Below are 15,241 nucleotides of genomic sequence, written 5' to 3'. Positions count from 1 at the left end.
TAAGATACTTTTTAGGGCCTAAAGACTCAAAGAAGGCCCTACTCTACTCATTTCTGCTTAATATCATAAAATATATCATAATATCATAAAAATAATTCAGTAGAGTTAACAAGATTATTGACATTGTTTTTGATGAATCTTCAACGAAATGATCTGGATCAATGTATGGCTGACGATTTTTTGATATGTATAGCAATTGGAGACAGTGTAGTATAATGGTGTATCAGTAATCACCCCAACATACACAGGGGGACTTGCTATCACAGATTCTTAGTTCTATATTTGTAAAGGAAAGGCAACTTTTGAGGAGTTAACAATCACTTTAATCAAGCACATGTATGAATCCTCTAGTCAAGCACATATATCATTCACCTGTTTCAGGGAAGTGAACACCCTGAACCCCAAAGTAATCAACAGACATGGCTTCCTTTGTCTGACCATAATTCAACAGACAGACAGCTGTCTGATCCTAATTACCAGAGAGAGAAGCATGACATCTAGGTTCTCAAAGCCAGGGGGCTCCTTAGTAGTTTCCCAGAGTCCTCATCTGGCCCAAAAAACACTCTTACAAAAACTAAGACCCAAAATAAAACCTCACCCTCAGAGTCTTTATACACTTTTTAGAGCCAGAGGGCATCATATTCCTAGAGAACCAGTTCCTCTTTAACAAAAGGTGTGGACCTTCTTACAAATCTTCTTCCCCAGTCACATTCAAATAGAGGCATTACACTGCTTGATTATACTAAAACAAAACAGCAAAAGATTCCATTTTACTTGCCATTATAAATGGATAGAGTATGAAGAATTTAGTCAGGAAGACCTGGGCCCAAATCCTATTTCTGATATGACCTTAATAAGTCATTTGACCTCTGTGGACTTCATGGACCTCTCTATCAATGGAAGAAACTATCTTTTCCACATCAAGAATTCTCTAGAACGATGAAGTTGCATAACATATTTGCTTCCTTATGTAATAATTTAAGGCAGAAATGGAAGTAGAAAAATTCTCATATTATTAGCTTTAAAACCACAAGACACAAACCATAGAAAACTGATGGCCTTTCATTAACTAACAGATCCTCAACCCATTCATTCAAAATCTGATCTAGACCAAATAAAAAAAAAAAACTACGCTTTTTTTTAATTTGTTGAAGACATTGTGAATTATGATTAAATTAACCATTTTCAAAAACATTTCCATTAAATTTTGTATTGATATATTCCTACAATTTTATAAAATTAAAATTTTGTTTTAAATTATTATACAAGGACAAATATTATATAAATATTATTATTATACATATAAGCCTTTGCATAACTATATAATTATAATCATCTTATTGATAACAACTGATAAATTCACCTGAGGAACCCGTGAGACCAGGTTCAAGTCAGTTTGTAAGCACAAGAAATAACCTCTGAAATTTTGATAAATGCATCAGTATGGCTAAGATATTCGCACTCAAATTCAATTCAATTGGTTTCTCCCCAAGTCTTTTGCATTACCTAATTAATTTTATTCAAAGTTTTCACTAACTTAATTGTCTATAGATAACATCATATTTTATAGTATTATTTCTCCTGGGTAATGGTGAGGGAGACTGAAGAAAAAGTCTACTAGGCTGAATAAAACATGAAATGGTTGTACATGTAGATGTTTCATATTATTTTGTGGGCATGATAGCTAAATTTCTGTACCTCATTTGACTGCCAAAGATTCACTTTGTGTCTTCTTATGTAAGTTACTAGATCACAATAAAATGCAAATCATGAAATAAGAAATGACAATTTCATTATTGCTAAGGTTGTTATGTTCATTTTATTTTAGGGGGAGGACACCTTGAGAATGGAAGATATTCTTGAAGTAATTGAGAAGGAAGGAGACTCTATCGCTGTGATCTTCTTCAGTGGAGTGCAGTTCTACACTGGACAACTGTTTGACATACCTGCAATCACAAAAGCTGGACAAGCAAAGGTATGTAGAGACTTTTCCCATAGATCTTGTGTTTGTTTGGCTTTTTGCGCTGAATTTTTTTGTACTCTAAGTTCTATCACTTTTAAAGAAATACATTTTGTTTGTTTGGTGAAATGTTTTTAAGAGGTGTGCTTAATAGTAATATAAGAAAAATAGTCCTTCATAAATGTTTTCCCAAATCATAGTACTCCTTATTTTAAAACTAAACATATTCAAATTCATTTTGGCCATGATCTATAGCCTCCCTCTCTCACTAGCAGTTGCTGTCACAGCCTTTTGCCTATAGTTAGCAAGACAGGTGAGTTCCCAGTAGGGATGGTATCATTTGTATGCAGTGGAAAAGGAACAGGAGACAAAGAGAATGCTGAGTATGATCACCTACTAGATATGACTACCTCTGAGTCACCTCTGCTACTTTTGTGGTAGCATGCTAAAAATTTGCTATTGAATGTATTTCAGGGTCTCTTTTTATTTGGATGCTTGCCTTGGGTACCTAGAAAAAAGCTGAGTCAATTAAATTTTGTTAACAACAGAAGGTAGTCCGGTACTTTGGCAGATTCCTTTAAAAGTATAATAAATTATTAAATAAAGATAATATTTTCTTAATTTAGGCATAAAATTTTATGTACCAAAATAAAAGAAGGCTTTTAACCATCCTGTTGATGTACACCCTTTATCTGTTCTAAGATATTCAAGAAGTTATACTGTTTCTAAAAAGGTTACAAATTTACAGTATGACAGTTGAATTGTTACCCATAAGGCAACTTAGTATTTCTTCTGTGTATGTTCATGTACAGGGAAAACAACATGCTTAGCATTCATTTGACTGTAAAATATGTATATTCTCAGATTAGAAATGGTAAAGCTACAGTTTGTATCTAAGGTATTTAAATTACTGTCACTCAACAGAAATTCATAATCTTAGAGAATTTCAGAGCCACTGAAAGGATAAATGATTTTCCCATGCTTATGCATCTAGTATGAGTCAGAGGGTAGGATTTAAACTCAAGTCTTCTACTCATAAAAGCTAGTCATTTTTCTACTGTGCATTATTGCCTTCCATGGCTCATAATAATAGCACCTAACATTTATATAGCTCTTAAGTTTTGCAAAGTACTTTATACATTGTGTTTGATCTGATCTTCATAGTCCTGTAACATAGGTATTATTTCTCCCATTTTGCAGATGGGGAAACAAAAATAAGAAAGTTTAAGTGACTTGTCGAGGATTGCATGAGTTATAAGGGTCTGAGCAAGATTATGAGCTCATATCTTCCTTACTCTATGGCCATCCCTTATATCACATGTATCCTCTAAATTTTGCACTTTAAGCAGAGCCACTAAACCTGAAGCAAAGTAGTTCACCAATGAATATTCAGCTATTTTTAGTGGTAACAATCAAATTGTATCTGAACATTATTAAGTGATAAAATTAATATCTATGTAAGGCCTAGTTAACATTTTCAATCCCTGAAACTAATGAAAGGACCTAATGAAAATGAATCTTATACTGTTATCAACATCTAGTCAATTTCTGACCAGGAATTCAAAGTGGTTTGATGGACAACTATAATGAATTATGAAAAACATAAATGTAATGTGTTCTTAATTTAGATATTAAATGGTAAGCACTAAAATAAAGGAAGGCCTATAAACTCTTGCTATACACATATGTCTCATTAATCTGTAGAAATCTGTAGAGGGAAAGAAGTAGCACACGTAAAGGTTTTTTTGTCTTGGTTTTATTTTATTTTTTTCATCTTTCTTTTTTTTCTGAGTAACCATGAGAATTTACCTCAATTAGGATTTAATTTAAAAGTCCACTGTTGCCTGTTGCTAAAAGGTTTCCCTTAGAGTTTTACAGCTTTAGAGTTCATCTACTAACAAAACCATCCTGTTTAAAGCCAGAAATGTCCTTCCTTCTGCCCTCTTACAAATCCCATTACGATAGCCAAGTTAATTCACTACATTTACATCAAAGACTTTTCCACTATGTTGGTTGTAGAACCAGAATATAATTCCAATAAAAGTGATTCACTGATTCTTCTGTATGACACCATCACCTATAGTCAGATATATGCCAAGAACTTCAGACTAATTTAAAATACTAACATCTTTTTCATAACTAATGCAATAAAACTTTTGTGCTATCTGTGACTTAGATGTGGAACTTCATAAGTAAAAGTCATACCCTTTTGGCATTGTAACAGAGTGATATTTGAGTTCCTATGTGTAAGTACTAGAATAAAAGATCAGATTTGAATAGGTCATAGGATCTTTGTTATAAAGTGAGAAGGGACCTCAAAAACCATCTAGGCCAACCTGCTCTTCTTTTTACAGATACAATATTGAGGTCCAGGGATTTTAAATGATATGTCTATGTTCATACAGGTAGTAAGCAGAGTGGGTAAGGAGAGAGAAGGAGAATTGTATTTAGGGGATGGGACTTATTTCTTGTTGAAGATATTGCCATGGATATAATTGGCTCTCTATGGTAAGATACATCTTTCTACTTCTTTAAAAATAGTTGTGTTAAAAATGCAAATATATTAGCTAAACCAGAATATGTCTATATTAAATGATCATAAGTTGAGAGCTGAAAGGGATCTCAGAAGTGAATTGATATGTGTTGTACAGAAATGTACACATTTGTATGCAATATACATGTGAACTTCATAAGAGTCTTATGCTTCTAAATACAGTGCATGGAACTGCCAAGTTTCATATTCCCTAGTTAAATGTTATTTTTTCTTCTATGCTTGATAGCAGAAGGATTCAAGATTATACTTGGTGATTATTATCATTATTTTGTGCCATCATATCAAACAACATTGTTATGCTTGAATTTTTTTTAACTATCAAATTAATCCAAGTCCAACCTCAGAATTGACTTTCTAGTTGCAATGTCGTTTGAGTTAAACTATTATTGCCATATCCACCAATGCTCACTTTAATTCGGTAGACATTTATTAAGTGACTATTGTGTCCAAAACAGATGTAGCTTGGTGTAGTGAAGAGTCTCAAGTCTTTCCTTCTGTCCATACTATCTGTATGACTACGACCAAGTCATTTAAACTCTCTGTTCCCTCAGCAACTCTTTAAAACTTCAAGTTACAGAAGAGTTTTCTTTGGTAAGAATTTCCCCACACTAATGAAATCAAAATTCTGATTTTTTTAAATGTAGGTGGTCCTAAGACAACAAAGCAATAGTGCCTTCCCTAAACACAGGAGATACATCATTTAAAAATACAAATAATCCCAATATAACTTAAGGAAGAAGAATGTATTAATAACAAGAGAATATCAGATGGCACCTAAGTTGTAACTTGAAGGAAGCCACTTATTCTAAGTTTGTCATACTTAACCTTGGACATTGTTTAGCTTATATATTTATATATGAAGAATTACATTTGACTCTCATTAAATTTTTAAGAATTCACTCCTCTGCAAAGCAAAACAAAAACAAGTTGATTTCCCTGAGTAATAATAAAACAACTCATTTTCACTGTACTCTTACAGTGTTTCTGTGATTTCATTGTCATTATTCCCTTCAGTGATATGTTTTGTGACCCATTCATGTTTGCCCATCCTGTGCAATTCTTATCTATAGCCGACCATGGGTTTACAATAGGATTTCCACTCAGTGTTCTGAAATCCTTCTGTAAGTCCATTCTTTTGACCTCATCTAGGTGTTACTCTGTCATTCTTGAGTAACATTCCTTCTGGGATATATCCCCAGTACACAAAGGTTAAGTCCCTAGAGGATGGTTGCTAACCTGTTTTCTAGAGGCAGCTCTGTACTTAGCAATTCCCCCTACTGTAGCTTATAAGCCCCCATGAGTGTGTTTCCAATTAATCATCAGCCAATACACTCAGCTGTTTTCAGAGGCATATAATCACATGATATGGCAAGAACCATCATGACAAAACCTCCCTCCCATAAAAGTGTTGCTTACTCTTCTCCAATTACCCCTAGCCTCCTTGGGAAGATTGGACCCAAACTTGAGTATAATGGTAGTGAGGAACATATGCCATATCTACATATGGCAAAAACAAAACAAACAAACAACAACAAAAAAAAAAAAACAACCTCTCATACTTCTTGACACTTCTCTTTATAAAGTCCATATGTGGGGTTTTCAGTTTCTTCTCTTCTCCACAGCTTGATTCACAGTTGCAAGGGATCATCCTTCTTAAAGCTACTGCCTCCATTAGGCAAGTCTCTCTCTATGTACATCTATCCAAGAGTGTGTGACTGTTTCTTTGGATATATCTGCTATGGTCTAGAGCAGAGATTGGAAAACTATGGCCCAAGGGCCAAATCTAGTCTATTGCCTATTTTTGTACAGCCCATGAGCTAAGAATAGGGTTTTGTTGTTCTTTTCACATTTTATATATAATAAAACATTATTTAAAATGCAAAAAGACATCAGTAGCTCATTAACCCATACAAAAACAAGCTAAGAACCAGATTTGCCTCCCAAGTGATAATATGATAACCCCTTTTCCTTCCTCCCCTGTCTAATAGTTTTTCACCAAATCTGATGTTGGGGTGAGAAAAGAGAGACATTCCTTTCTTCTCCCCAAAGGGGGTCATCTTCCAAAGGTTTCTCTGAAAGCATCTCATAGTTTAAATGCATAAAGTATTTACAGATAGGAATAATTTAATTTCTTATTCAATTACATAGTTTTAGTCTTGACTCAATTTGAGAGGTGTTTGCCCTGATAAAGGGATCAAGGCATAGATTCAGCTCTACAGTAATTATACACCATCATTGACATCAAGTAGTTACATTCTAGGTCTTCTGTGACCTCCTTCTCTCTCCTACACATGAAATTCCTAAAGAGTAAATGCATTATCAGTTGGCTAATGAGTATACAAAATGTGGTACATGACCATAATAAAATATTGCTTTGTCATAAGAAACAAAAATATGTGAAGAATATAGAATTAGATGAACTGATACTAAGTGAAATAAACAGAAAAAACATATATGTGATCATTACAGCAATATATATGTATATGTAAACAACAAGAAGAAGAAACTGAATTCTCTATAATTATATTGATCAAGCAAGGCCCCCCAAAAGTGAGGAGAAAATACACATCTATCATTTCTTTGCATAGATATAGATCTGTGGGTGTGGGACATTGTATTTTACTATCAGCCTTGGTTGGTATTTTGATTAATATTGTTGAAATTCCTTCTTCTTATATTTCTTTTTTATCCTTTGTTTCAAGAGATTCTCTGTTACAGACACATTATGATACAGGAATAGAGTGCTAAATTTTGATTTCAAGATCCTGGGTTTGAAAGCTGGGTCTCTTACTTATACCTGTGTGATCTTGGACAAATAACTTGAAGGGGAGATTATGAGGGGATGCTAGCACTATTTGATTTGTGTTTTTTTCTTTTACATTTTATTCTTACTCTGCAATGAAAGTAAAAGAGAAATAACTGTACCAGGCAAAAGATGAAACAGCAAAATTTGACCTTCAAACTTATTTATGTTAGTTATAAAGGATATAGAAACATCCATTTCTTATGCATTGCTTTACTAGGTATTATTTCAGTTTTTTCATTTTCTGCCTCTCCTGAATCTTTCACTTTTCCTAATATGAAGATGTTAACTTTGTCTCACATGCACCCAAAATGACATATATCCCTGAAATTTCATCATCAAAATGCTAGTGAAGCAAAGCAAAGAATTTAGCAAACTTGCCTCACTTTATTAGATTTAGCAAACTATGTAAACCATTTTAATTTTCAAGTATAAGCCAGTAAAATGTATTCAGAAGACAGTCAGGTAGATTCCCATACCTATACTCCTAAGATACTTATACACATAAGAAAAAGAGAAATCTTGAAACTATATTTCATAGGGGTCAACAATATATAATTAGTTCATTTTACTTGCTTTAATGAAAATTAAACATAACAAAGTCCAAAAATCTGAATCCTGTAATTTTCCCTATAACTTCTCTTACTATGTTTTCTGTGATAAGCACATATACAGCTAAGTGTAAGGCCTATTTTAGTACAGTGTGTGGCAACCTTAGAGTACAGAAATATGTCAATAGTTTACTGTTTGACACTATGTTTTTGCTTGGTAAAACTTAAAGAATAAAGCAAACATTTATATCATCTCTTGTTCTGCTTCCTAGTTCATCATTACTTTTTATCTGAGTACCAAAAAAAAAAAAAAAAAAGAATCCTGGTACAGTAGAAAGAGAACTGGATTTGGAGCCCAAGGACCAGGAGTGGTATCCTGGGTCTATTATTTAATACTTTTCACTTAACTTCTGTGCTTCTCAGTTTCTTCTTTATTAATATGGAGTTGAGCTAGATGGCTTCTAAAGCCCTTTCCATCTCTAAATCTCTGATATACAATTCTAAGAACTCTTCTAGTCCTCAATGTGTCTGGGTTCCAGGTCCATCCATTAATTCCAGGTCAGAACTATCTATGGCAACTCAGTTGTTCTTCTAGTGTTTTCCACATAATTTTCTTGAACAAGATTTTTCTTGTTTTTCATACACCTTATACAAACATTGAAGAAAGATTCTTCTGCCCTTCCTTTTCTTTAGACCCCAATTTCTCTTATCTGTGCTCTCTTTATATTGTCTGTGCTCTGAGGTTCAGTAAAATCTCCAAGTTTCTTCACATGATTCCCCCTGACCCTCAGAAGATCAAAATATGTAGGTTGCAGTTTTATCATGTCCATAAGTTTTGGTCTTGATATCTTCTTAGCATAAACCATTCATTCTTTCACCTTACACTAGAGTTTTCTGCATTTAGCTGAGATGACAGAAAACACATTACATCCACTTAGGGCAAGGTCCTGCTGCTCTATGGTCCAACTTCAAATATGCCCTAAACAAATACTGAATATCCCACTTACAGACAATTAAAAAAGGTTATCACCCAAGAAAGGTGACCAGTTATTGTCCATATTGAGGGAATTAGAACAGCAAGTTATAGTGGGAATTGAGTGAGTCACATTGACTCCATCTTTGGACTCAGTTCTGGAACAAGCTCAGTTCCCTTTCTGTTCAGTTATGGGAGTAATCAAATTTCAGTCTTGTGAGAAAACTTTATTCAATTGTGGGAATAGTGTGAAAGCATTGTTGCATTGCTTGAACTTAGCCCTGGGTTACTGAGATGCCAGGCCACCTTTATCTGCTCCTTAGAGACCCTTGACTAAGGACTTGGGTTATGTTGACCAGAAACCCAGTCAAACGCAAAGATTGATACAAGAAATTTTCTCACAATTATACATCTCTGGCAACCCATATATTTTGTTTGAAAACTGGTCTTCTGCTAGGCAATTAGTTATTGTTTCCATATTCCTTTGATTGCATACAGATACACCCTTTTTCTGATTTTAGGAAATTGCACCTGTTAGCCCTCTCTCTCCCATCTTGGAAAATCCCTAATCTTTCTTCCAATTAGAAATCAGACTACCTAATTTTGTAACCTGTTATTTCCTTTTAAGGAACTGGTCTTATTTTATTCATTGTCTTGGTACCTCCTCCTGTATTTGTGGTCTGGTGCCAAAGCTGAAGGGGTCTGGTCCCAATTGTTATGCAATTGGCATTCATTGCTTAATAAAACAATACGCTTGAATGTTTGACCTTTGTTTCCTCAGTCATTTCATCTTTCACCTAACACAATGTTCACTGATGATAAAAGAAAATAAATTAAAAGTGTTCTGAATGATTTAGGTTAGAATTTTATGGAGATTTTCTACGCGGTGTTTTCTCACTTTTCTACACAGTGCTTTCTCTCCTTTCATTTACCATAGTCTACTGTATATAACACCTATTTGCATCCTCATTATTATTAAAATATAAGTTTTAAAAAGACAGAAACTATATGTTATTTCACCGTAATATGATTCATAGCACTGAGTAGAGGACCTTGCACAAAGCAGACGCTTAATCAGTGTTAAATTAGATTAAGTTGATACTAAAGTCTGTTAAACTCAAGCTGCTCTAACAGCAGCCAGTGGCTAAGTGACTTGTTCAGTGACACCATTCATTTTAATCAAAAAAAAAGTTTTTTCATGCTTGAAAAAAATAGTAAAAAGTTTTCTAGATGTCATATACATAGAATTGTTTTTTTCCCATATTAGATAAGGTTTTAATAATTAAAAATATGAAGAAATCAGTTGATTAAGTAGTGATTTGAGGAAGGAACCATAGTTTTAACCCAATATATAGGACTTCTAACATATGCCATAATTATGTACTGACATAACAATACATATCATTAGTATTGAAGGGAAATAAAATATTTAAAAGTTTTGGAATTTCAATGAGAGGTAGTCACAATGTACATAGGGAGTTGATTTAAGCTGAATATGGACAATGATGAATTCTTGTTTGCAAATAGCACATTTTGAAACACATTACTTCTGCATATCATATGTAAAGTACAGAAAGAAAATAGAGGCTCTTTCTACTGACTACTGCTTTTGATTTTTATTGGTTGACAGAAAACTCGATAATATTAACAGGAATTTATATTTGAACAGGAAAAGCTGAGATACGCACATTTGGGTTGTAAAACAAGTGATAAACACTAATGTATGGTCAGGATAACGTATTTGAAATTTCTCATGTGTTAGTGATAAAGATCAATTTAGAAATCATAACTTTTTAAAGTATTCAATTTAATCATATTGTACATTTAAAGTTTCTTTTATAAACTATGAAAATAACATATAACTGGTACTCCAAGCAGAAACGATATCATTTTTCTCTACTACAACAAACTGGATACTTCTCTAAAGTGACTTTTCATTCGAAAAACATTTGAAATGCTGCCATCTAGTGAAATTTTTGTGAGTAGCCTGTTGATTTTTCACATCTTTTCAAGTTTCATAGACCATGATCTTATAAAATAATAGAATCTTAGAGTTGGAAAACGCCTCAGAAGTCATATGGTTGAACCCTGTACCTGACGTATAAATCCCTTCTACAAAACTCATAAGCAGTAGACGTATAACCTCTGCCTGAATTTCATTTATCATGGAAAATAAACCACCTGCAGAAGGTGCCTACTCCATTTGTAGCTGATGCTTAAGATTTTTTTCCTTATTAAGTCAAACACTGCCTCCCTGTGGCTACTTTTTCATTTAAGGCAAAGCAAGTGAAACTGAACCCTCGCTGTGAATTTCTTAGGATATAATTTCTTCAGGCCAGTGGACTTTAATTCACTGAGAGCTGAGGAATTATTTTACTATTTTTTCCTTATCTTTCCTTTCAATTCGCTCGATTCTTTTGGTTCCACCCTCTCAGATTTGGGGATCATTTTCTTTGATAAAATGTAAGAGTAGTTATACCTGTCTCAGAATCAAAGAAGGTAAAAACTGGTAGGAAACTTATGGATAATTGAGTTCAACTCCTTAATTTTGCAGATGAGAAAAGTAAGGCCCAGAGAGAAGTTACTGAACCAAGAATACACAGTGAGTCAGTGGCTGAGCTGGGCCTTGAAGTTAGGTCTCCTGAATCTCAATCTAAAACTTCCAGCCACAGGATGGTAACCTCTATTTTTGTCAGAATAGTCAAAGTTTAATTAGGTACATGTTCATAACTACTTATGTGGGAAGAAAAATTGTGTGCATCTTACAACAAGTTGTATACCAGTGTAAATGAATGTCAAAGCAAACATGATGCCACAGAAGCTGGGGACTTAAATCATAGAACATATACATTTTCATTCCCCAAAGAATCATTGCCCACAAATGATTTATAGTAAAAATGAAAAAATGAGTATTAATTTTCTATCATCAATAAAGTTTTTAATGTTTCTACATTTTGACCTTGTGACATTGTAGAAAAGGTTTTTGATTAGAATCAAGTGGTATGTTCCACTTTTTCAAAGAGTAGTATTCCTTAGAAGTTAAATGAGAATTGAATATTTGTAAATACAATCTCTGTATATCAACTACCCCGTATATATTAAGCTTTTAGTATGTTCCAGCCATTTTTCTTAGTACTAGTGATAGAAAGCACAGAGTCTCTGTGCTCAAGGTGTTTATATTCTAAAGAAGGAGAAAAAGTAAAGAGGTATATACAGAATATATTCAGAGTTTATGTAATTCAAAATATTCCAATAAATTATGTATTAGAAAATAAGATTTGTATGAAGTAGAAACATAGCTACTGAACTTTTTGAATCATACCTATTTTGTATTAAAATAATTTTTGTTATAGACTTTCTTTTTGTAAGCATTACACTTTAGTAATTATTTAGATAGGAATGCCTTATATTTTACAGTTTATAAAGTATTTACACCTAGAGTCAGTACTTTGATCCATATAACAACTGTAAAGCAGAAAAAAGAGAAATCGCTCTTCCTGTTTTATAGCTGAGGAAACTGAGACTAAGAGAACCTAAGTGATTGAACAGAAATTCCAATGCTACTAAGTGCTCTAGTGAAAGCATGAAAACTGACCCAGGCTCTGTGGAAGGTGACAGAGAAGTGTAAGATAAAATTCCTGTTCCAAAATGGCTTATAATCTAATTGGCAGATCAAACAATATAAGTTAGTAAATAAGTGAGTAATACATTAGAAAAAAAATATTTCTTTCAGCGTACCTTTCTTTGATGTTTTGATTGTATCTCATTCTTAGTAATAATACTTCAATTAGCACAGTTTGCAATGACTAAAGTATCCTGATGTTTATATATTTTTTTAATCTGACTAGCCCATTTTATGGCATGGAAAGTTTTCACTCTGCTTAAGCATTACGCAAATTAAAAATGTCTTGTATTTTTCTCCAGGGCTGTTTTGTTGGTTTCGATCTGGCCCATGCAGTTGGTAATGTTGAACTTCATTTACATGACTGGGGAGTCGATTTTGCCTGCTGGTGTTCCTACAAGGTAAAAAACAAAATGCTTCATTTATTTAAATCCTTTGGTTTTAAATATATGCTTCAAATGGTCCTTGCTCTCACCAAAGTAACTGCTTTCCCCAGCTTCCACCCCAATTGCCCACGCAGCTACATCATCTCATCCTATGCAGTTCTCTTTCTTATATTTAGATTACTGTTCCTTAGAGTATCGATTCTCGCAATGGAAGCATTCATCTGGTTGTATTAATATTTTAATATTTCAGTATTAGATATTGCAATTCTTTTTGTTCCACACTCTCAAATTTGGGGATCCTTCTCTTTGATAAAATGTAAGAGTAGTTATATATGTCTCGGAATCAAAGAAGATAAAAACTGGAAGGAAACATAGATGATTGAGTACAACTCCTTAATTTTGCAGATGAGGAAAGTAAGGCCCATAGATATTTCAGTATTTCATAAATACCAACTGAGTAGTCAATTTGTCCATCTCTCATAAATCATTCTTGCTACAGGCTCAGCCCCCTTTTTCCTGCCATGACTATTCTTTATGATGCTTTTCATGCTGATTGTCATGAACAACATATAACTTGTAATATTTTGAAGTCTATTTGGTACTCCTAATTTATAACCAACAAGTTGGTCCATTATGGGAGAAAGTAAGCAACATCGATGTTGACATTCTAGCCATAAATAGAACTACAGGACATAAAGAGTTGAAGATAAATGAAAGAATAGTTCACATAAGTTCTCATGGGAGAAGGGAATAAATGAGCTGGTTTTATCATGCATAAAAAGCCATTAAGAAATGTCGTTTATCAGACCTGTAGTCATCTCATCTTGCAGGGTTCATGATGTATAAAATAGGCTACAATAAAGATATTTGCAACTTAGAGAGCATAGACATTTGCCACAATGAGGAAGATAGAAAAAACCCAGAAACATCCTTAACTAGTAAACACCTTTCCATGTGAAGAAGACATAGTAGACAGGTCAAGGACCACACCAATGTAAAATATACAAGCTCATTTATAAACCATCACAGACAAGAATGGGAACATAAATATGTGTTTTTAAGACCAAAACTAATATTTGTTATTAAAACACTTCAGATATATTTAAAAGGGAAAATACCACTTACAAAACAAGTCTGACTGTGCATGCCCCTGGTCAATAAAGTGGTGGATTCATTTTGTCTCTAGAATAAAATACAAACTCCTTAAACTGGCAGTTTAAGGCTTTCCTTTATTTACTCCAGCATACCTTTCCAGTCTTATCTTGTCATCTCCCCTCAACACACTGTGTTTAAGAGCAAAAAACAAAAACAAGACCAAAGGAAGAAAAAATTCTATTTAATGTTCCCAAACTTGGGACTAGCATCCTTTGGACTTTTTCACAAGCTGAATTCAGTGACTGGATTTTACCAACACCACTCTCTCTTTACCAATACCACTTAGAATCCTTGTTTGACTTTCTTCAAAGCTTAGCTTATATGTTACCTTCTATAGGAAATCTAAACCAAGCCCTTTAGTCGGTTTCCTTCAAAACATCATGCATATCCTTATCTGTTTATATATTAATCCAGTCAGTAAAATATAAACCCCATAAGGGTAAAAAAAGGTTTTTTTTGTTTGTTTTTGTTTTGTTTTGTTTTGGTTTTTGTTGCTATAACTAGCACTTATAAAGGCTTTAAGGTTTACAAAGCAATTTACACATGTTGATTCATTTAATCCTCTCAACCACTTTCTATGAAGTAGCTGCTATTATTCTATGAAGAAACTGAGGCTGACGGAAGTTAGGTAATTTGCCTAAGATTGCATAGCTAAGTGTTTGAAGAAGCATTTGAATTCAGGTCTTCCTGAGTCCAAGTACTCCAACCTTTTTTCCACTGTACCACCTATTGCCTTTGTATTTCTAGTATGTAGCACAGTCATTTTACATATTAGGTATTTAATAACTACTTGATGAGTTGAATTGAATTGAAAGAGTATGTCATATCAGTAACTTAACAAAATGATGAAAAGTAGTTGAAGGGAAAATAAACTTGTGGGTTATCAGCATTAAGTATATACTATATGCCAGGGAATGTGCTAAATTCTAGGAATACAAAGAAAGGCAAAAGCTAGACCCTACTCATAACCTAACGGAGAAGACAACATGAAGACAATTATATATAGACAACATACATACAAGATAAATAGGAAATAATAGAAAGAAGGCAGTAAAATTAAGAGGTATTGGGAAAAGTTTCCTGAGGAATTTTCTAGGTACAGTAGACAGCCAAAAAAATGCCTTGAGTTGATAGATAGAGTTTCTTTTTTGAAGAACAGCAGAGAGGCCAATGTCACGGCATCACAGAAGTGGGCTGTAAGAAGACTGGAAGAGATAAGATGTAGGGAGGCCAGTTT

At 33.6% G+C, this 15,241-nt stretch overlaps 1 protein-coding gene across 1 annotated transcript in view; it reads left to right on the top strand.

Annotated features, from left to right (window-relative positions):
• Positions 1–15,241, top strand: part of KYNU (kynureninase) — a 156,300-nt gene that overhangs the window by 77,878 nt on the left and 63,181 nt on the right. The window contains exons 8-9 of the mRNA XM_072613189.1: positions 1,829–1,975; positions 12,766–12,864. Of these exons, the coding sequence (XP_072469290.1) occupies positions 1,829–1,975; positions 12,766–12,864 (246 nt within the window). The remainder of the gene's footprint in view (positions 1–1,828; positions 1,976–12,765; positions 12,865–15,241) is intronic.

Source organism: Notamacropus eugenii, chromosome 5 (assembly GCF_028372415.1).
Source record: "Notamacropus eugenii isolate mMacEug1 chromosome 5, mMacEug1.pri_v2, whole genome shotgun sequence".
NCBI lineage: Eukaryota > Metazoa > Chordata > Mammalia > Diprotodontia > Macropodidae > Notamacropus > Notamacropus eugenii.
Note: the sequence above shows the minus strand (reverse complement) of the source record. Positions and strands in the feature narration are given on the sequence as shown.